The sequence below is a fragment of the Acipenser ruthenus genome, chromosome 18, assembly GCF_902713425.1.
Source record: "Acipenser ruthenus chromosome 18, fAciRut3.2 maternal haplotype, whole genome shotgun sequence".
NCBI lineage: Eukaryota > Metazoa > Chordata > Actinopteri > Acipenseriformes > Acipenseridae > Acipenser > Acipenser ruthenus.
Window position 1 is genome coordinate 29,979,749 of NC_081206.1, and position 21,381 is coordinate 30,001,129.

The 21,381-nt window shown below is 36.4% G+C and overlaps 2 protein-coding genes across 4 annotated transcripts; one reads left to right on the forward strand and one right to left on the reverse strand.

Annotated features, from left to right (window-relative positions):
- The first annotated feature begins 853 nt into the window (after positions 1-853).
- LOC117422121 (rho-related GTP-binding protein RhoJ) lies at positions 854-17,798 on the forward strand. 2 transcript variants are annotated; one of them, XM_058991953.1, is made up of 5 exons: positions 854-1,570; positions 9,097-9,155; positions 12,664-12,828; positions 13,153-13,248; positions 13,943-17,798. In XM_058991953.1, the coding sequence occupies exons 1-5, from the start codon at positions 1,399-1,401 to the stop codon at positions 13,979-13,981; spliced, it is 531 nt and encodes a 176-aa protein (XP_058847936.1). In that variant the 5' UTR covers positions 854-1,398; the 3' UTR covers positions 13,982-17,798. The 2 variants fall into 2 exon arrangements, with proteins under 2 accessions (XP_058847936.1, XP_033892680.3); XM_034036789.3 differs by having other exon boundaries at positions 855-1,570; positions 13,854-17,798.
- Positions 17,799-17,852: 54 nt separating this feature from the next.
- On the reverse strand, positions 17,853-19,738 carry LOC131698691 (glycoprotein hormone beta-5-like). Of its 2 annotated transcripts, XM_058991955.1 has the most exons (3): positions 19,696-19,738; positions 19,155-19,362; positions 17,853-18,795 (listed from the first exon to the last, which is right to left on the reverse strand). In XM_058991955.1, the coding sequence occupies exons 2-3, from the start codon at positions 19,356-19,358 to the stop codon at positions 18,607-18,609; spliced, it is 393 nt and encodes a 130-aa protein (XP_058847938.1). In that variant the 5' UTR covers positions 19,359-19,362; positions 19,696-19,738; the 3' UTR covers positions 17,853-18,606. The 2 variants fall into 2 exon arrangements, with proteins under 2 accessions (XP_058847938.1, XP_058847937.1); XM_058991954.1 differs by lacking the exon at positions 19,696-19,738 and having other exon boundaries at positions 19,155-19,651.
- Between the last annotated feature and the right edge of the window lie 1,643 nt (positions 19,739-21,381).

The window sequence follows — 21,381 nt, forward strand, 5'->3', positions numbered from 1 at the left end:
TCCACAGTGCAATAGAGCTGTGAACAAGGTAAATCACAGAGGCATGGTAAGGGTCCCATAATTCCTTAAATGTAAAAAAAAGAAAAATATTAAAAGCTTATTTTGATTATTGTTGTTCTAATACATATTTATGAAAGTGACGCTTAATGGGAATTTCTTTCAAGACAGTCTAATACATGCTGAGTAAATGCCTGAAACTCCAGTTGATGACAGTAAAGCTTTTTATTCAATTTAAAATTACATGCCATACAAATATGAATTCTGAATTGTGTTCTTTGAAGGAACATGCGGTTATTTATGGAAAATAAGTCCTTGCATTTCACATGTATTTTGTTTATAAAGAAAGTTTGATGTGTGAGGTAGGGCAAAGAACAATTCTGAAGTTACTTTGTGAGCTACAATCGCTAAATGCATATGCCTATATCAAAGAACACTTATTATTATTATTATTATTATTATTATTATTATTATTATTATTATTATTATTATTGTTGTTGTCGTTGTTAATAATAATAATAATAATAATAATAATAATAATAATAATAATAATAATAATAATAATAATAATAATATATTTAAAAGCTTTGTTTTCAAAAAGATACTTATTAGAGCACTGAAAAGGTAAACCACATGGAAACGCAACCTTATTTTTCATATACAGTATTACACATAAAAACAAAATATTTGGAAACTGTTACAGTAATACATTTTCGACACAGCTACAGAAAATGGGGCTGCGTGTTTATAAAAGCATATCCTATTTTTTTGTTTTTTTAAAGGAAAGTGGGTTGTCCCTGGTGTCCAGGGATTATCTAATCCCGGAGCTCTAGTTTAGTGTAATTCCCGTACCGGACATACACAGTGCTTCCATTGTTCCCAGCCTAATATGGAATTCAGTATGAACCCCATGATTTCCTGACACAGTCTAGCGAGCAGCAGAGAGCGCACGGAGAGAAAAAACACACTCAGGGAATTTTTTAAAACTTGGTTTCAAACTGGGATACAAAAAAAAACTATCGAAAGAAAAAATGTATCTTTGTTTCAAACTGTGATGAGAAAAACTGCATCGAAAGAAAAAAAAGTTAAACTGGACGCAACATTTTCCTCAGTCAAACTGGAGGCGTTTTTGAAGTTGCTGCTGAAAGAAACATCGTGAATAATCAATATGAAGGTTTTCTGAGTGCCAGCCCGAAAGAGCGGAAACTCCCAACACTTCTAATATTTGCTGTCAAAAGTTTGAACACCGTCAAGAAAAGGGAAAACGAACTGAGTCTAAACACACACTCAAGAAAACGCCGTCTTGAGCGAAATGAAGTTTACCCAAAGAAAAGCCGGACATCAGCGCTGGTGAACCGTTTAGTCCACGCTGTTCGTGCGAAAGAGCCCGAGGTCATAAGAATGAGTAGAGAGGAAGATGGCAGCAGCTGCAGCATTGGGAATAATGTAAGAAAGATGTTGAAGTGCGTGGTGGTCGGAGATGGTGCGGTGGGGAAAACCTGCTTGCTGATGAGCTATGCTAATGACGCTTTCCCAGAGGAATACTTGCCTACAGTCTTCGATCACTACGCAGGTAAATCTTTCGTACCACCTGGTAATGTAAATGCAGTGTACTCAGGTATTGATCGCCTTGGGGTTTCGGGCAAGTGGCTGTTGTAGCTGAGAGTTACTGTGTTAGTCCGAGGATAATATCCAGGCCTGGGTCTTGGCTAAGGCGGTTTCCTGTTTGGGAATTGCAGTCACTGTACAGTTATTTTAAGTGTCTTAGAAAGTCCACAATTTCGTACCTTTTGTATAGGGGTCAAACGGTGTGGGGTGGTGGTGTTGGTGGTTGGTGGGGGTGGGGGTGGGGGGGTGGGGATGTCACAGTTCAATTTCTGTGTTAATTTTTGTTAACTTTGGCCATGCTTATTAATAATTAATGTTATGCTTAACGTAGAAGACACACCTTAAAGTTATGATGTGGGATTCAACTCAGAGGTCGTTGGAATTGTATATTGTTTGGTTTTTAACATATCTTGGCACACATAATCAATAAGTGACCCATTTAGATTTGTGTCTATCTACTATAAAGGCTGCTTTACAATTATACATGATGTAACATGCACGCATGCCAGTGACATACATCCCCAATCATGCTTGGAAATTCAAAGTTAGAGCTATTATTGACCTGCATCCACAGTTAGCAACATGTAAATTTGACATACAAATGGATAGCTGCTTTCATATATCCCCAGATTTTGATGCACTCAATAGCTTGTGATACAGTATTAAAACCTAGTTTTATCGCAGTTGAGTAAGTGCGTTTCTTAACATTTAAAAACTCATTGTGAGAGAGAGGCAGGCAGACAGGGTGGCATACAGATAGACAGCCAAACTTCATATGCACCCATAATGTGATACTCTTAGTAGCTTGGGCTAAAGAATATCCTTTTCAAGTTATATCACTGTTGGATAAGCGCTTCCCTAGATACATGCAACACTAAAACAGGATTTCAGACAGCCAGATGGACAGACAGAAACCCTTCATATAACCCAGTGGGGATATGCATCCCCAGCAAGGCATTATAAAGACGAGTGTGCATAACCCAGTTTACTTCATTGGGTGTTAGGGCTTGCCACTGTCTCTCTCTCTCTTTCTTTTAAAAATATTTTTCATACAGAATTCATGCTGTAGTATTGCATAAAGTGCTTTTGTTAATGAGCTCTATCCTACCAGATCACCACTGGAGTGACTAAAAAGTTGAACCCAATAATTGTAATCTCCCTAAACTATATTCAAATAACTAGTGTATTATAATTAAGCCATCAAAATGTTTCTACCTGATGTGGAAATATTTAAAATTAATTTTAATTAATTTATTTTTATATTTTTACAGCAGCACAGCACAGAAATAAATTAGGTAATTTAGTGCTAACTGAGTGTGGAAACCCTTCTGCAGTCATGTGAACGCTAGTAACACTCAATAAATATCACTAAAGCAACAATAATTAGTGTAAAGTTAGCATACCACAGCAATCTAATTAATGTAACAGCTTGAATCAGAGGTAGCGCTTGCAGCTTTCCAATCAAATACCCACATATTTATAGATTTGAATCGTCTTGTAGCGTGGGTAGGCTGACCTACACATTTAGTATTCGGGTTTAGAACTCTCATTCCTCCCACACACACGCACAGAAACATAATATAAAGATAATCAGCAAACGGTTTCCATTCCACTGAGAATTTAAAATTGCTGCACCTCTGCAGTTTTCTGCACAAAGAAAATAAGATACAGTTTACACAAAACAGAAAGTGTGTTATGTTACCAAGTTTATTGGCTGCTCAGAAGCAAATTGCAGCCCTATCACATGCAAATATCTGAAACAGGAAATTAGCTACAGTTCGCTTGAGTTCAATTCCGATGAGTCTCTTAACCTTTAAAGTTACACTTACAAAAATTTTGGTAAAACAGTTTTTTTTTAAGCATTCATTCAAGTGGATACCACAGTATAACATGATGTAACACAGCAACTAACCAGGTTAAATCAACTGTAAGATTAAAAACAATGTTATAAAAAGTTTGTAGAGTGCTGTAAAAGAAAACCAGGACATGATCCCTTAGTCCTAGGAAAGATCTGGTTTATTGAAAATGGCAAAAAGTACTGACAGAACCGTTGAACAGAAAATATCTTAATGTTTACAAACTCCCATCAGGATATTCTGTGTGGAATATCCACCGTTCTGAGTTTTGTTGCAGAATACTTTTATTTCTCATCTATATTCTGTGTGAGCCTGTGTGCGGATGTTGTACAAAAAGGGATACATGCTACCTATTGGGATGCTTCCCACTCAACTTTATCTGTCTTTCAAAAGCTCCCAGAGCGAACAAACAGTGAAAAAAGGTTCAGCGATATATACTGTCCATTTGTGGAAAAGGAAATGGCCTTTTAGTTGTGGTGGCACTCCCTGGATTCAACCCACAGATACAACAGAGGATTGTGATAAGCAGTGACCCCTTCTACTGCCAGCGAAAGACATGGCTGAGCAGACTCTTCCAAAAGTTTACCATAGAAAAGGCATGGTAAAGCATAGTAAGGTATTGTAAAGCAGGGTGAACTGTGGTACATTCATAGTACAATATAACCAAGGAAAAGCATGATAAAACTGCAAAAAGTACTGTTGTAAACGTTTCTATGGAGAGGTGCAATGTTGTGCAGCACATTCCCCTTGAACACATGAACACTAATAAGAACTATGTTTATTTTTGTTAAATATGCTTACTGTATGAACCACTGGTAATCACCAGCAGAGGTGTGCTCGCTTCGTAAGAAAGGCATTCCAGTTACATCAACAGATTGCAGCCGTCATTCACATATTGGCCTGCTGCTGTACACAACAAGTATTGCAGCATAAACCTGGACGGTAGTACAGTTAACAATACCAGGATAATCCACTGCCGAAGCAATTCTCATGAGTACTTATGGACTTCATTATGATCGGTGTAAGAATGTTACTGTAGTTAGAATTGCTTGTGAGTTTATTCCTGTACAGCAAGGAAACACGTAATGCATAATTAAAAAAAAAAAGCATTGTTCTTTCAATAGTACTTATTTTTCAAAATCCATTCCCTCCTTTAAAACTGTTATTTCATGTAATAAAGCCATTACTTCACGAGAAAACAAAAAAAGTAGTAGCTTTTACTAAATAGCGTTACAAAGCCCACTTGTGTTAAGCAATAGTTACTGTAGGAGTAACAGCATGTTCAGTCACGTAAAAGGATGCTGTGTTTTGTATCATGAACTTGTACATTGCTCAGTATATGAAATAAACTCAATGGAAGAAAGGGCCTTCATTCCAGCCACACAGTCTCACAATACAGTATATGTTGGTTGCAGGGCATAATTAGGTGAGAGGAATATGAAATGAGAAAATAGGATTGTGTGGGCCAGTGTTTTGCCATAGAGATTATCAATTGCAGCAGATAAAAAGAACAAATGAATGGGTGTCTGTTCTTGACATTTCCATAGAATCCATCACCCTATAGAATTAACACATTATGCTTCATAAAGTCAAAAGAAACCTGCTGAAGAACGTTAGGTTAAAATATTGAATTACATACCGCTTTGTAGTTTTCCATATACTTAACGACAAACTGACAACATTTTTTAAAAATGTGACATTTTGAAATCTAACATGAAATACTGTACTACTATTATGTTTTGTACTTTCTTTGATTACATGGTGTTAAATAAAATATCTCAGTTATGTTCATATAGTTTATTTTATGTCTCATTCCTTTGTAAAACTTTTGGCCACAGCTGTATGTATTCAGAAGATACATTTTAGTTATGTTTCAGAAGACGAACTAGAGAGTAGCAAAACAATTTTGCTACTAGAGACTACGAAAAAAAAAAAAAACATTAAGCGCCAGAGGGCCTGTCCCATTCACATTGTTCTGTAGCAGGATAATGATTATATAATGCCACCATTGTGCCATAATGGTTTTCTGTCATGGCATAATACAATGCACATACCAATGCTAAAATCCTGTGTAAAGAAGTATTAATAAAGTAAATTATGCACCATTTCTCCCGTAGTTTGGAAGCTAAATGTGGTTGCAGGAATTTACATAAAACAGTATGATTCATTTTAAAATTCAAACAATTGCTGAAAACAGTAGGCAACAGAGAGGTTGGCACAAAAACATGTTATGTTTAAAAGTAAAAAAAAGGCATAAAAATGATAAATGATCATAAATTCCCCTTGTGTACACACAGTGTGACTGTCACATGTACTGCACGCATTCATATCAAGAACGCTAGAAAATGCTATAGGCATTATTACAAATTTCAAAGTAGATTTATGTTTAAGAAAAGTGAAATTGTGTTATCCCTTTCTATCCCAGCAGTATCTTTGCAAAAGAGAGTACAGTGGGTTTTTTTTTTTTTTTTTTTTTTTTTTACAGATTAAGTACAGTTCGTCATACCAGAGAAAATGAATCTTTTCATATTTAAATAACACTGAAACTCAATTGGCACATAAGTGTGTGGCACTGCTATCAGGACAACAGATGTGAACTCGAGTGCACTGCTCTTGTAACGTGTTGATATTCTGTGATGTATATTTACCACAAAACCAATCAGAAATTGAAAAGCATCTTTTAAACAATATGTATCGGTGACAATGAATGGAAGGGATTAAAGTGATGCAGAATGTGCGTCTGCTCCTAACACACACTATGCTCAAGGGATCAAGAACAAGGCAATCTAGATGAGTGTTTACAGTGTAAATGTAATTTATTACAGATACTTCGAAATAGCAACACCGTGGTGGTATTGGTTACCGCTATTTACACAAACCTATACCTTCTAGGGAATTGCAAGGAATATATTTAAAGGAAGTTACAGTGAAACTCAGTATATTCATATTCACGTATCTGTGTGTTCAACATTGTATATCTTGGTGCGAGATTAACACTCACTGTACCCATGAACTAGGCTGAAATGTTTTTTGAATGCTTGTAGATATGCATTCACTGCTGTTTATCAAATGTTAGACAGCAATTCTGGGATTAGTCAGTGTTGGCAATGTATCAAATTTAAGATCTCGATATTGACTCATTATTATGAAGGTATTATTTTTAACATATTTGTAATGGCAAACTCAATTAATCTCTCAGGTATTGGACTGTAACGTTTATAATGGGTTTGAGAGGGTCATCGGTGCAATGGGCTGTTGGCTCCATTTCCAAGGACCAGGTGGGATTTACCCAGAGCTTGTTGTAGCAGGTAGTTAAGAGCCTCTGAAGAGCCAGCTGCGTACCCTTGCATAGCCAGCATTGCAGCATTGATGTAGCACGGACTGGACACACTGTGAAGTACAGTAGCACATTAAACAAACCATTCCAAGCTTGATTTTATCAACTGGTTTCCCAAGCTTTCTCAGCAGCGTTTGTCTTTTTTTTTGAGAGGTTTGTGTTTTTTGGTATTTCAGAGGAGTCCCTCTCGGGTTATTTGTTTGTATTAAAAAATTCCTGAAGCACCATTCAGTATTATGAGATGGATTTTTTGTACCGTTGGGATACAACATTTTGCATCCGATATACATATTATTGTGATTGTTTGCCAATAGCTGTACTAATTCATCCCAGTGCAATTGTCTGAGCAGCAGAGTGATTCGTAATTAGGATCATTTAAGCTTCTTATTAAATTTTAAGGATCCTCTGATTTCAATATTTGCTGGAACTGGTATATATTTTATTTGTATGGATACTGTGTGTGGCGACAGGATTCTGATTTGTGGAGTCATCTTCAGTATAGCTAGAAGCTATTCAATGATCTCTGATATAGTCATACCTGAAATGCACACAAAAAGTATAGCATAGTGGAATAAAGCAAAGTAAAAACTTGAAATGTGAAAGCTTGGTAAAGCATGATTAAAAAAAAAAAAAACAGTAAAGAATGGGAAATGCATCGTGCAGGTACAGTACAGGCATTGTAAATGGCAAAATTATTGTGATTAACTTTTATAAAGGGTATGTCACACTCTGTTTGGAATAAGTGACTGACAGAAAAGCTGTGGTGGGTTTGTTCACCGCTTGTTTTTCTTTTAAAGGCACGATCTCCTGTTACTGGGAATGAGCTGGTCTTCAGAACAAAGAAGAAACGCACAGAACCTAATCATTGCATAGATGGTTAGAATACACACACAGAACCTAATCATTGCATAGATGGTTGGAATACACACACAGAACCTAATCATTGCATAGATGGTTTAGATGGACCTCTTATAGTGCTGCCTTGTCCTGTTTGTAAACCTCATTCATTTTAAGCAAACTGGATACCGGCACTAGTCTTAAAAGTGTAACAATAGTTTATGAGAGAGCCCAGTTTGAATGTGATATTTATAAGCTAACAAAAAATGTATGGCATATACTGTAGATGGCCTTCTTGTATTACAAACAGTAAGCTGTAACTGTGAGGGATAGAACCTGACACAGTTAGTTAGATTTAATGTATTAACATAAAGATGATCTCTGCATGAAGTGTATTTTCCAAATTAAGTGCCGCTCTCCTGTATTATAAAACAAGAATGCTTTCCCCATGCTTATTCTGTGAATTAATGTACTGTGGTTTACATTGTGGTTTACATTGCTTGCCTCTGCTTAACCATGCTGCCACTAAGCTTTTCATAAACCCTGTAGCTCAGGTTTAGCTTTGGAGGTGGGTGGCAGTGGTTTGTCTCTTGAGCACAATTGTTTTCTTTTGCTTAATTAGGTGCTGTCAGTGACAAGGACTGAAACAATAACCGACACGCGCAGTTTGTCTATTTTTTCCTTTATGTCACTGAAAAAAAAACGTTTTACAGGAAATAATAAAGGCCTGGTTTATTACGCACGTGTTTTTCTTTGATATATTTTTAAACAAAGGCTAATTACCGCAGCCTGTATGATCTGTACAGTATAGCCAGAATGTGCGTAGACTTCACAGCTAAAATGTCACACTTATTTTGTTTGTTTTTTACACAAAGTAATCAAGTGGATATTCTGAATTATAGTCAGTCTTAACCATTTCAGTCCTGAATAATGAAGAATGGTAAATTAATTGATAGAATTCAAAAATGAACTTGTGTATAATTTATTGAGTCTTGAGAACTCTAAACAGCGCTAATATGAAGTCCTGCCAGGACTGAAAAGGGTTAATTAACAGTACATTAGGTTTTGTTTTCAAAGATTTTACAGCTGAAAGTACTATAGTAAATATTAAAGTTATCTACATTTGATTCCAAGTATTTAAAAAAACAAACAAATGCCCAATGATCTAGTGTACGTGTAGAGGACTTCAATGTATGACTTAACATTTTAATGTGAGCAGGTTTTTGATCTGTGCTGTCTGAAGGAAGCCAAGAGATCTAGCATTCACCCAGCTGAACAGGACTTACATGTAGGGAATTTCAACAGTGCATACCTTGGGGAGTTGTAATTTGAAACCTAAAAGCATGAAAATTCAACAGCATTGTGCTACATCTGCAGGAAATGAAATGGACTTCATTACATAGTTATTTCCTGTTTGGTTGAAGCGATCTGTGGCTCAAAGCTGCTCATTTTGTCTTTCAGTCAACGTGACGGTTTCAGGGAAGCAACACTTGCTTGGACTCTATGACACTGCCGGACAGGTAGAGTATGAAACTATAATTGAACAAGTTGTTTTAAAGCATTCCGAGTCAATATTTGTTATATTGTTTTTTTTAGTATGGTCCAGTACTTTACATTGTGCACATATGCACACCAATTAGCCACAGTATCTATTGCAACACAATACAGAACATAAAGAAGCAAAATACATGTGGTTTTGAAACATTAAAACACCTGGTATTACATAACAATGAAGTACCTTAATTTACGGATTCCAACATTCACACTATATGCAAACAAATATTGATAACAAATATAGACATTGAGGTTTCCAAATTGTATTTCTCATTACAGACTCCTGTGATACACTGTTGAAATAGCAGGGTGTACAGTAGCAACTATGTCACGTTCCATATGTGTGCCTTCGGAGCTGGTTTGGAATCTCGTAATTTCAAAAACATATTTACATAGTAAACTTTCCTGTAACCTTATTTAGTCTAGTCTGAGTTTCTCTGTAACACAAGTCAGGATATTTCTAATGCAACCAGAGCTAATCCAGTGGGCATAACCATGTTTCTGTGACTATTTTGTTTGCTAGGTCTGCTATATTTGCTATATTTGTTATCAATATTTGTTTGCTATATTTGTTATCAATATCCAGAGACTAAACGATAGGAATAACAGTGCACTAAGACGATCACATATCATTGACTAATTTGACCGTTTTTAATTCTTTTTCATTGCATATTGTGTTTTTATTCTTTAAAACAAAAGTGCAGCATACTTCTTTGTAAATTAAGTACAAAAGTATCCGCTACTATTTAAAACCTATTTCCCACAATTTGTCATTTCCAGTTAAGCCAGCAGTTCAGGATCTGTCCCATAAATGCATGCTAAATACATTGTAACTATCCTTTTAAAAAAGTTAAACTAGAATATGGCAGGTGTGCCCTTAATAGAAGTCTTTCTCAACAACCACCATGTCAAAATCATTTTCATTAGAGTTGTAATCTTGCCCAGATGTTGTCAGAAAGTCCCAAACGACTCTACAAATTGGCAATCTGATACACAAAAAAAAGATCAGGCTTCGCTTCAAATGAAGAAAATTGCTTGGGCTGTGTTGATTGCGATTTGCAATATCAGGTCATGTGACTGTCACTAAAACATATAGTACCTATAAATCTAGGGAGTTAGCAGCGGTTCTGCATACCCAGTGGTCTTATTATTAAGACACATTATAAGGCCTGGCTAATGTGGGGGCTGAAAACAAGAAGAACAATGTCATGTATTGTTTGTCCAATAATGGGCTCTGCAATGTCACTGGCATATGAATTAGAGGGGGAAGATTCTCTTCAGCTCCTTTGTGCGATTTTACAAAGAGAAGTCCTTTACTCACAGAAAGATTAAACCACAGTAGACTTAGATCTGGGGAGTCAAACTGACATACATACCCTGTTTCTAGTTATAGACCAAGGGCTGCAAACGGAGCACAATCAACTCTCCCAAGTGCAACATACTATTGTCGTTCTTCAAGGGGGTCCGCAAAGTCAATTTGAATACAGCAACCCCTATAGTTGGGTGAAAGATTCTGAGTGACCAAAGTTGCTTGCTTTAGCTTGTAATTAACGCGTTAACCGGAATGTGCAATTCCTATATATTTGTAAATATCTGTATACAGCGTTACAGCGTTATTCAGTAGGTTATAGAATAATGCAGCTGATTGCTGCTTGTGGATTTAGGTTTCAGTAACCAAAAGTCGTGAGTGCGGATCATTTTATACAGCTGTGCAAACAAACTTGTGTATATTGTAGTGTATTCAAAAGCCTTGTCGGTAACGTTGAATCATATGAAACCCTGTCCAGATCTTACGAGTTGAAATTCTCTGTCAACAGGCATGCCTGCATCCTGGAATCCCAACCCCTGCTGTGTGCAATTAGTGGGCAGGGCTTAAAGAGAACAAGTTTGCAAATGTCTACCACTCAGATCGTATGCAGTACTGATTTCTTCCCACAGGGGGAGCAGAAATCACTCTGCTGAAATACTGTAAATGGCATCTGAAGCAGTTTAAAATGCTGCTGCCATCATCTGGTGTTGGATTTTAGGATGAGCATAACAATTTAGTTTATTCCTCTTTAAACACATATCTTTATGAGCCAGCTTGAATTGCAACTAATACTGCATATCTCATATTTTGGTCGTTCTATTATATTAATAAAGGGAAATCTCGATAAACTGCAGTAGGTTCTAAAAAGGAAAAGAAACACATTAACACATCAAAATAACAGAATTACCTTACAGTGTGTTACGCTTTAGTTGTTGCCAAAGATTAGACTGTGTTGATATCTTAATAACTTTTATTAAGATAATATTTATCACGTTTATGCACACAAGACCAACAGAGTGCTCTTCATAGTTAGTACTGTATATGAAAAAAAAATAAGATTGTGGTTCGATGTGGTTCACCTTTTCAGTGCTCTTTTGTAATCCCTCTATTTTGAATACATTTCTTTTTTAAAACAAAGCTGTAAATGGGGATGAAATCAGCTTTTTCATCATACTGATAGCTGTAATTCTGAAGTTATAGCTGTGGTCGGGGATGTATGTCACTGTAATACTTGTTTCATTTAGGATATGTTTTGATTTTTCATCATTCTCCAGGGGGAGCATTTTTTTATGTTTAATTTCTTCCTCATTTATATTTGTCTACAGTGCAGAAACAATTAGGGAAAAGAGCAATACTCCCTTTTCTATTATGTTTTAAATATTGATTAAAAAGAAAAAAAAATCAATAACTCATGAATCAAGGATTGCAAATACCTACGCCAGTTGTTGGCAGTATTGCACACTTCACACTTCAGAGCCAGAGCATTTGTCTACTTAATTCAATGATTCCCCTAATAAGCACAGATCTGTGGGCCTGCTTGGAGTGTAGGAATATTAGGGTTATATGAATTCCATAAAGAAAACAATCATTGCAGCATTTTTTTTTTAATCTCAGGAAACCCATCATGTGTTCAAAGCATTTTTTAAGCCTCTGAATTTTTGGGACTGTACTGTACTCCAAATTTAAATTTCATTGTCAGGTGTTCATTAAGTATATGGAAAACTACAAAGCGCTATGTAATTCAATATGTTAACGTAACATTATTCAGCAGGTTTCATTTGACTCATATGAAGTAAAAGGAGTTAATTCTATAGGGTGATGCAAAACATTTGGCCATAGCTATATACTGTGCTGGACAGTTTCACAGTTTTTTCCATTATGAGAGCAAACCGATTTTACAAACACCCCCCAATTATTAATTACTTTCTAAATGTGTGGCATGTACGATTTGGTCATTTAGTATTTTTTCCATTTTGTTTTGAAAGTGTTAAACTCCAATTCACAGGCAATCAGACTTATTACAGGTCTAATGTCAATGGTAAAAGTAGATGTGCCAATATTGGTCACTCACTCCACTGTTGATAAATATTTCAATCTCTAGGGTTAAGAGCACATTACATATATGTCTTCTTAACTGGACTATATGTTTTTTTTTTCTGCTACAGGAAGACTACGATCAATTGCGACCACTCTCCTACCCCAACACAGACGTGTTTCTGATCTGCTTTTCTGTGGTCAATCCTGCCTCCTATCACAACGTCCAGGAGGAATGGGTGACAGAACTGAAGGCTTGCATGCCACACGTGCCTTACATTCTCATAGGAACGCAGGTGAACCCAGGCTCCTTATCCATGTCATTATGTCCTAGTGTAATATACCAAGGCATTATTTCACAGATTAGTCTCCTGTGCCCAGTTTGTTATCTGAAGCTGCAGTATGTAACATGCAGGGACTCCCCCATTCCCCTAGAATGTGCTTACCACTATGTGTGCCAAAACTGAGAATAAAAACATCACAGTTGACTTGTCAGGTAACAGCGCATACATTATTAACAAATACAACTTTTTTGAAACCATATGGGGCTCTGTATTTTTAACCACATTGTTTGTATGTAAAATGTTCCGTAGGTTTATTATGATACCTTTTGTTTACAGATTGATCTGCGTGATGACCCAAAGACTTTGGCTCGACTGCTTCATATGAAGGAGAAACCCATGACGTACGAGCAGGGAATTAAATTAGCAAAAGAGGTGGGTATGACGGGTTAGTCTCCACAGCTATTTAATCATTATCTTTGGTACACAGACACGTAATTCTGAGTTGCCGAAATCAGTTAGGTGTACAGTCGGTGACCTGATGTAAACTCCATGCCTTATGTGTGTGTGTGCGTGAGTGCTTGTGCGTGCGTGCGTGTGTGTATGTGTATGCAGCAAGCACCAAGCACAGTGAGCTTATTTGATTAAATTACATTTTTGGAACAACTAGAGTGCATAGTCACTAGATAAACGTATTAATCGTAACCACAAGAGGGCATTGTGCATTTGGTAATTGCTTAAAGATAAAGCTAATAAAGAAATAGCATATCATTATCAATTCACAATGTGTCAGTTTGTGCTGAGAGAGAGAGATCAGTATGTGCTCTAAAACAGGAATTGCTAAAGAACTGGATAGAGATTTCAGAATTAGTTAAGCTTACTGTATTCATTTTTGTAACAGAATTACACATTGTGAAACTCCTGAATTAACAGAAACCCAACATACAATAAAACTAGGGTTGGTTTAGCTTAATCTATTGTCAAAGTTATCAGAAGAATTGATTCCACTTTGGGTTCTAAGCGATTTCTCCTTGTTTCAGATCGGAGCCCAGTGCTATCTGGAGTGTTCTGCTCTCACACAGAAAGGTCTTAAAACTGTGTTTGATGAAGCCATTCTTACTATTTTCAGCCCAAAGAAAAAGAAAAGACGGTGTGTGCGTTGCCATAGCTGCTGTGCCATCGTGTGAGCTAACTGGAGAGGAACCAGTGCTGCAGCGCCCACAGTCATTCTTACAGAGAGGAGCTGATGGTGTTTTTTTAAAAAGCTGCAAAGTCAGCCTTCTTTCTTTCTTAATCCATGGACTGCTCCTGTACTGTACAAAACGGGAGCTGTGTCTCTAATCATGTCCACTTCAGTATTTCATAATCACTTCAATAGGTTAATAGCCTAGTACACTTCTTTGCTTAGACACACGGCCTGTGATTTTTAAGAAGTCTACTACTACCAAGGGCTGTGAAGAGAAAATTCCAGATGTTTCCTAGAAGATACACAGCACTGCGATACAGACAGAGAAACGTTTGGTTCATCATTACAGCCTTATTATCTGTGTCTATGACTGTAAGCAGGCATAATAATACCCATTTCTGCATCAGATACAGATGTTATTATTATTATACAAAATGACCACTGTGCTTTTAAAATGCTGTGGTTACAAACACATTTAACTACAGCACTGGAGTTTTTTTTGTATCCTCTTTCCAGAAAATGTATTTTTCATACTAATGTATGGCTTTAAATAATTCTTCTTCTTCTTCTTCTTCTTCTTCTTCTTCTTCTTCTTCTTCTTCTTCATCATCATAGGGTTGGCTGATTCTGGCTGTGAACTATATCTGAGCAACATATGAGTTTCTCACAGCATTAGAATGTCTGTTTATGAGCCATGCATACACAAAGGAAACCATGGTTTCGTGAGGGTCATCTTAACCTGTACCCAGGTTGACTAACGTGGTGTTCATGCATTTGAAATCCTGAAAGCAGGGTCTTTCATGCTCTGTGATATATGCCAGGTTTTTAAATCAACTATTTAAAAATGAACACCCTACTCTATGTAGGTCTTTAATAAATGTAATTTGCATGTATCTAATACAGTACTTTGTGTGGTCTGTTAACTAGACTTGCACACACAGCTCCTGCATATAAGGTTAAGTTATACTGTGGATCCCAAAGGAAACGTGATTTAACTATATTACTGAAACACCACAGTGGCAAATGACAGCTCAGAATAGACTTGTTTCCACTGATGCATTCTTACTTCCTAAGATCAAAGGCAAAAATAAATAGTTCCACTACAGCCCCACTTTAGTGCCTTTAAGTAATGTGTCTCTTGAGTGCCACCATGACAGCTAGTTGCAGCACTTGAGACTTCATGTGATAGCTCTTACTTGGACAAAGATTGACACTCTTTATTTGTGAAGAATGTGCTGAAATGGTTAGTTTTCCTGTTATTTCCTGTGCATCTGATTTCAGTGCACCATTTCTTGTTTAAGTGGATTTTTGTCCTGAGTCGGTTGAGTTAGGGCTGTCATAAGGTATAGCGTCATTTTTCCATTAGTGAACAGTAGTGAGCGACACCTGAGATCAGCCTGTGACAGATGAACACTAAGTGACTTGTCACAGTTGGTCCTGAGAAACAAGCTTTCTTGCTTCTTTGCTCTTAGTCTGTGTGCAAAATCTATATATTTTTGTTCCAGTTTTAAGTGCCTTATTATAGCTTTTAACAAACATTTGCAGAATTGTACTTTGAGTTAATACATATTTAATTGGTGCATTGTGTTTTCAATTGCTAGTATTCAAAGTTTTCATTCATTTTTTTTTTTTTAAATGTATGTATCGGATTAGATTAAGCAAGCATAATTTGTGGTATTTTGCATTGTATGAATATTGCTATCTTTACTGTGAGCAAAGAGAACAATTTACACGTGGCTCGCCAATGAGATGCATTTATAGAAAACGAAGTGCCGGGTTTACATTTACATGACTCCATTAAGAAGGGTCATTAGTAGCTATGGTTCCATGTATACTGTGTATTTTAATAAGTCATAATGCTGGCTATTTGTCAAGTTCCACAATGACAATATAGGACTCACCAATGCAGATAAATACAAACAGTATGTTCAATCATCTCTCTTTATTTTAACAAAACACAATCTGTTTTAGGTATTTTGATACACAATGAAAAAATATCATACGCCAGAAACAACGAAGTGGGCAATGCCTGCTTCTTTGATGCAAGATGGATTTTTTTTTTTTCTTTCTCCATCTCTTTGTCTCATCAGCTTTAATATCCATTAGAGCTCAATCAGAATCCATCCTGACAACTTCCATTTATTGCCGACGACAATCAGTGTAATTGCATTTGAATCCATTGCATCTTGCAGATTATTACTTACAAAATGAATGCAGTTGGAAATGTTAAAGTACTCTACAAGTATTGTTTGTAACTTGCGTATTATATAATGACTTCCCACGTTTGCCTTTTAGACTGCTTTACTGTACTGCTGTTGTTACATAGGAAAGGTCAGCTGAACACACTGCAGTCTGTTATCAGTTGCCATCAGTATAATGGCAGCATACTAATATGTTTACAGACCAGTGTTCATTTCATACCCCCTCTGTTGAACCAGTAGTAACAGTTAATTCGCCACTGCTTTTGAAGTAGCCAAAACAAATGTTGATGCTTTTATAATCATTTACTAATAACCTTCTTAGGAGAAAACACTATTGTGACAAAATACCTGCATTTTATAAAAAGAGGATTATTTTGCCGGATTGCTTTTGCCAATGAAACAACAGTTTGTGTCTTTTGCTGAAAGTCTGTTTGCCCCGTGTTACGTGAGGAAGGAGCACACTAGGACAGAATATAAAGCAGTTTTCATACCAATTTGAATGCCAATATAAAGTTAGCATTGAAGGTAACCTGGTTTGAAATCAACTTCCTGGGACATATCATATTTACCATTTTTAAACAGGCAGCATTTTCTATATCTGGACTATTAACGAGACGGGGTTTTTCAGAATGAAAAAAAGATATTTTGATGTACGAAAAATGTATTGTAACTCTTAAAGCAGAAGTCATGTGAAATACAAAAAGAAAGTTAAACACGTTGTCAGTTAAACACGTGAACTCACATTGGGCCAAATTCAGCAAGCAGTTGCCATACTGTTGGGCTGGGTTTGCACCGCCTTTTCTGAATGGAAAAACAAACTGGTAATGTTGCAGAACATTCAATACATTTCCCAGTATGTTAATTCAAGTAAATGCTTAGTGAACAGGGCGTGTTCTGTACAAGTAATGCCAAAGGTAAATAAGTCAAGCCAAGCACTGTAATGGCCAGCATTGCAACACATGCTTTGTAATCCTCTGTAATGTACAATATTTACTAGCTAGCCTCCAGTTGCATATGTGTTGCTTTCTGTGCTGCCAGTCGGTTCTGTAATTGTTTTGATTGGTACCAGTGTTTAGTTATAAAAATTTTAATTAAAAAAAATACAATTCTTCCTTTTGAACAAACAAGGCACTACAGGGTTACATGGCTGGTTATGTATGGTATTTTCTTCAGTGTTTTAAGTAGGATTCAGTGAACACCAACGCTTGAGTACTTTTAGAATAAGGCTGAGGCAAAGTGATTTCTTTAAATGAAAGGCAAACAGATGTCTTGAAAAGGGTCCTGCTCCGCTTTTTCTTTTCATTGAAAAGCATTGCAGAGTTCTGCACATCCCTGGTTTGTGCTTTTGCAAAACTGTCTATGCAACTGCCCGTTATGTTTCTATGAAGGCTAGGCACAACACTGGTAACAGCAATAACTTGAACATAAAATGCAATGTAGACATTATTTAAATATCTTATATGTAGAAAAAAAAAATAGTTAACATGAGTATAGCAGTTTTTAGTTTTATTTCCTGTTTAGCCATTTCATAGGTTTTGAATTGAATTCCCACTTACTGTACATACATTGTGGTGATTATTAAACTTTATGATAATTCATGCAAGTACTCGAGTGTTTTTATTCATCTGCATTTCCTGAGTGACGGGGTCGTAAACAAGCTGATGTGTACGCCAACAGTTACGCAGCAAATTAATATTTCATTGAATCTGTGACTTTGTCTATCCACTCAAGGTGTTAATCTTGTTGATATAGAAGTGTTTTATTTTAGCAAGCTCCCTAAACTAGAAAACTGTGAGTGGATTAAGTGTTCGAAATGGAAAAGCTTAGAAGCTGATTTTAAAATCATTTGTAATTCTTTATGGATAAAAAAAAAAAGCTAGATCAGCATTTAAGTGGTTTCAAGTAACTTCAAAAACAACATTTACAGTGCAGACTGAAATGCTTGAGTTGGAAAAAAAAACATATTTATAGACAGACCATTTAAACCAAGCAGCACACACTCTTAGGGATTTCCAAACGGCATAACACATCATTAAGAACATTATTTAAAATGATTTAATTATTGAAGGATTACACCTTAAGAATCCAAAACTCTGGTTACATCAGTATTACAAAACATATTCAGAATAATAATCAATGAATGCTAATAGTGCCTTTATTGTATTTTAAAGTGTTTTTAGATTAAATGCATTTCTTTACTGTTGCAGTTGACTTATACTGTACATGAAACCATGAGCACTCACACAGGAAACCATCTTTAATAATATACTAACAAACACGTTTTGAGCACATCATTTTAATACAAACGGAACAAGGCTGTCCTCTTTCCCACTTTATAAAGTAAGTATTGTCTCTAATAAGAGTCTACTCCATGGAAGAATGCAATAGCCTGTGCTGCTCCTCAGTTTATAAAGTCTCACATTCAGTAGTGGTGGTTGAGCACACCCCACAGTCACACCTTAAAGCGACAGGATATGTGTAGAAGGGGTCCACATCAGGCAAGCAGTTGGGCAGCTTGACCGTGACCATTCTGGTTTCATTGTAGGTGCACACTCGGTGGTGTGCTTCAATGTTAGGACGATCCAGGACTGGCTTCTGTCAACAAGCAAAGAAAATGGATTCATCTTGAATTTACAAACAAGCCAGTTTGCTGCAATTATCTAAAAACTTTCACTGTATATGCATATTTATTGAGTGTGGAGGGTGGGGAAGCACATTGGTTTTTAACCCAGTGCAGTATATTCTCAATATGGTAAGTTTATGGAAAAACACAGATGCAAACCCTTATTCCCAGTGCTCCTTCTGGTTTCCAGGAACCACTGATTTTTTTTAGGTCCCATTCCAGTGCATATAGAAGTGCACTCGCAATCTCGTAGATTTAAAATCCACTGTAGAAATTATTCAGTGCTAATTCTTTTTTTGTTCTTTTTTAAACTGAAGCGTTTGTCCCTTACCTCCCATGTCTCACAGCGCCCCCAGCAGGCATCGGTGGAAATGCGCTGCCCTTTGCAGCCAGGTTTCTTAGCGAGGAAGGTGAACTCTCTCACTGCACAGCCTATGAAGGTGCGAAGGTTAACCCCAGAGGACTTGGCAACGGTTGTGGAGCTAAGCACCAACTGCAGGGCAAGGATGCCCAGAACAATGTGATGGAGGCTCATTATACTGGAAGGGAACAAAACAAACAAACTAATATATATATATATATAACCAATTTCTGAGAATCAGCTGAGACTTCTTATAAAATGTTTGAGTCTGTGCATCATTTCCATGCTAAGGCTGAAACATGTTATGTTTCTTTTTATTCCGTTCTATTGCTTTATCTGAGTAAAGACAAGAATAAAAGACAAACAAATATAAATTCTTTACATTTCAAAGTTAACTTTAAACTTAAAACTAAAATTGTAAGTTCAGTTTTGCTTTGTCTAAAAACATTTCATTTCCATTTACAGACTGGCATGTAATATGCCAATCTTCTATATTCTGAACACACTTTACCACACTGATGTAAGTCTGCCTCTATCTCAGAGTCGCCTTTGAGTTCTTCTTGTAAAAGTGCAGCTCTGGCCACTGCTTATATATGCAGCCGGAGCGTTATTGCACCATAATTGACTATTTTTTCCAATTGGTTGAACATTGTATAGACGGTCTCTTGTCAATCAACATAAAGAAAAGGCTGCTTCTTTCCAGATATTAATAAAAACATGAAAGAAGCTCAATTTTACAATCCTGTGGCACACCCATTTTAATTTAATTACTCTTTGAACAGCAACTCGCTTATTTTACCTTGTAACCCACAGTAATCCAATGACACAATGCCCTTAGAGTTCTGGATACCAGAATTGAGTGGCCACTATTACCTAGCTATATTATTTCCCTTCCTTTAATGTATAATCCTAAATGTGATCACGTATTGCCAGTATCCCCATGTCCCATCCCCTCGATGTAATAGAAGATTTAAAGACATGTTTAAAACCACAGTATAATACTGTAAGTCCAAGTACAAGGAAAGGAAAATGACTTTTTTAAAAGGCAACATGGTCTGTGGTCTGCTCAGGGTTCTGTTAGGGTTTCTTTTGTCTAATTCTCTAGTTGTAGTATTCTAAAGGTTAATTTTCTGTAAGGAAAGATGGACTAATCCATTAGAGCTCTCAAGTTATCACATGGCTTGTATCATAGAAAAGAAGCGCATTTTCAAACAAGACTTGAAACCTGTGACCTAATTTGAGGGAATGTAGAAATGATGACTAGCCTTGATAAAGTGAATCGACTCTTGGTCTTTATTTGAGTTTTAATTATTGTAAAGTGCCCCTAGCACATTTTGGCTTTAGCTTTAATCCCTGGAATCCCTGTGTTTCCTTTTTAAATTAAAACATGAGTCACAGTCCAGATGTTTTACTTACAAAGGACAACAAACAGACCGGTGTCAGTATGTATCGAATCGATGTTCTCCAGACATTCTTTGTCTTTTATTAATGGACTTTTCAGAGAAAAGTCTCCCTTTGTGATAGTGTTATCATCACTGAGCTTATCGTCTCCCTCAGGCTACAAACACAGGAGCAGGTTAATTAAATTAAGCAACAAGGCTGAAAAGGTACATTAGCTTAATTGGGAAAATTTTCTTTTTTGTAACTAGTTCAGTGGAAAAAAGGTACTTTTTTCTTTTCTAAGTCAAATCTGTTCACAAAGTCATATTTCTCTGATTGCCCTGGTGATAATGGAACAATAATGTTCCATCTGCGCCTGAGCCTAAGCATTCTAACAGCCTGGATTAAGACAGTGTTACAGTGTTTTCATTAAGACAGTGTTACAGTGTTTTCATTAAGACAGTGTTACAGTGTTTTCATTAAGACAGTGTTACAGTGTTTTCATTAAGACAGTGTTACAGTGTTTTCTTTTTGAAAATGAAAGCACATTGTAGTTATTTATGCTTCTGCATGTTTAATTATGGGTTGGAGTGCTTTGAAGTGGTTAAATACAGTGCTTATTACAAATACCAGTGTGTATAGGAACCATTAGTATAAATTGATTAACAGGTTACAGAAATATCAAATACAAATAGAATATTTACCATAGGCAGGATATGGAATCAAATGTGCTTGTGTGTCCCAAATCCTTGAGATATTATCGACAGTAAAACCTGTAAAAGAAATATTAGAAAAACTGACAGCTGATGTCATTCAT

Excerpts from the sequence above, each read along its gene's own strand:
- LOC117422121 (XM_034036789.3), top strand. The coding sequence starts at position 1,399 with ATGAGTAGAGAGGAAGATGGCAGCAGCTGCAGCATTGGGAATAATGTA. Across the intron at positions 1,571-9,096 it reads AGTCTTCGATCACTACGCAG|TCAACGTGACGGTTTCAGGG; the intron begins GTAAATCTTTCG and ends TTTGTCTTTCAG. Across the intron at positions 13,249-13,853 it reads GAATTAAATTAGCAAAAGAG|ATCGGAGCCCAGTGCTATCT; the intron begins GTGGGTATGACG and ends TCCTTGTTTCAG.
- LOC131698691 (XM_058991955.1), bottom strand. The coding sequence starts at position 19,358 with ATGAGCCTCCATCACATTGTTCTGGGCATCCTTGCCCTGCAGTTGGTG. Across the intron at positions 18,796-19,154 it reads GGCGCTGTGAGACATGGGAG|AAGCCAGTCCTGGATCGTCC; the intron begins GTAAGGGACAAA and ends GCTTGTTGACAG.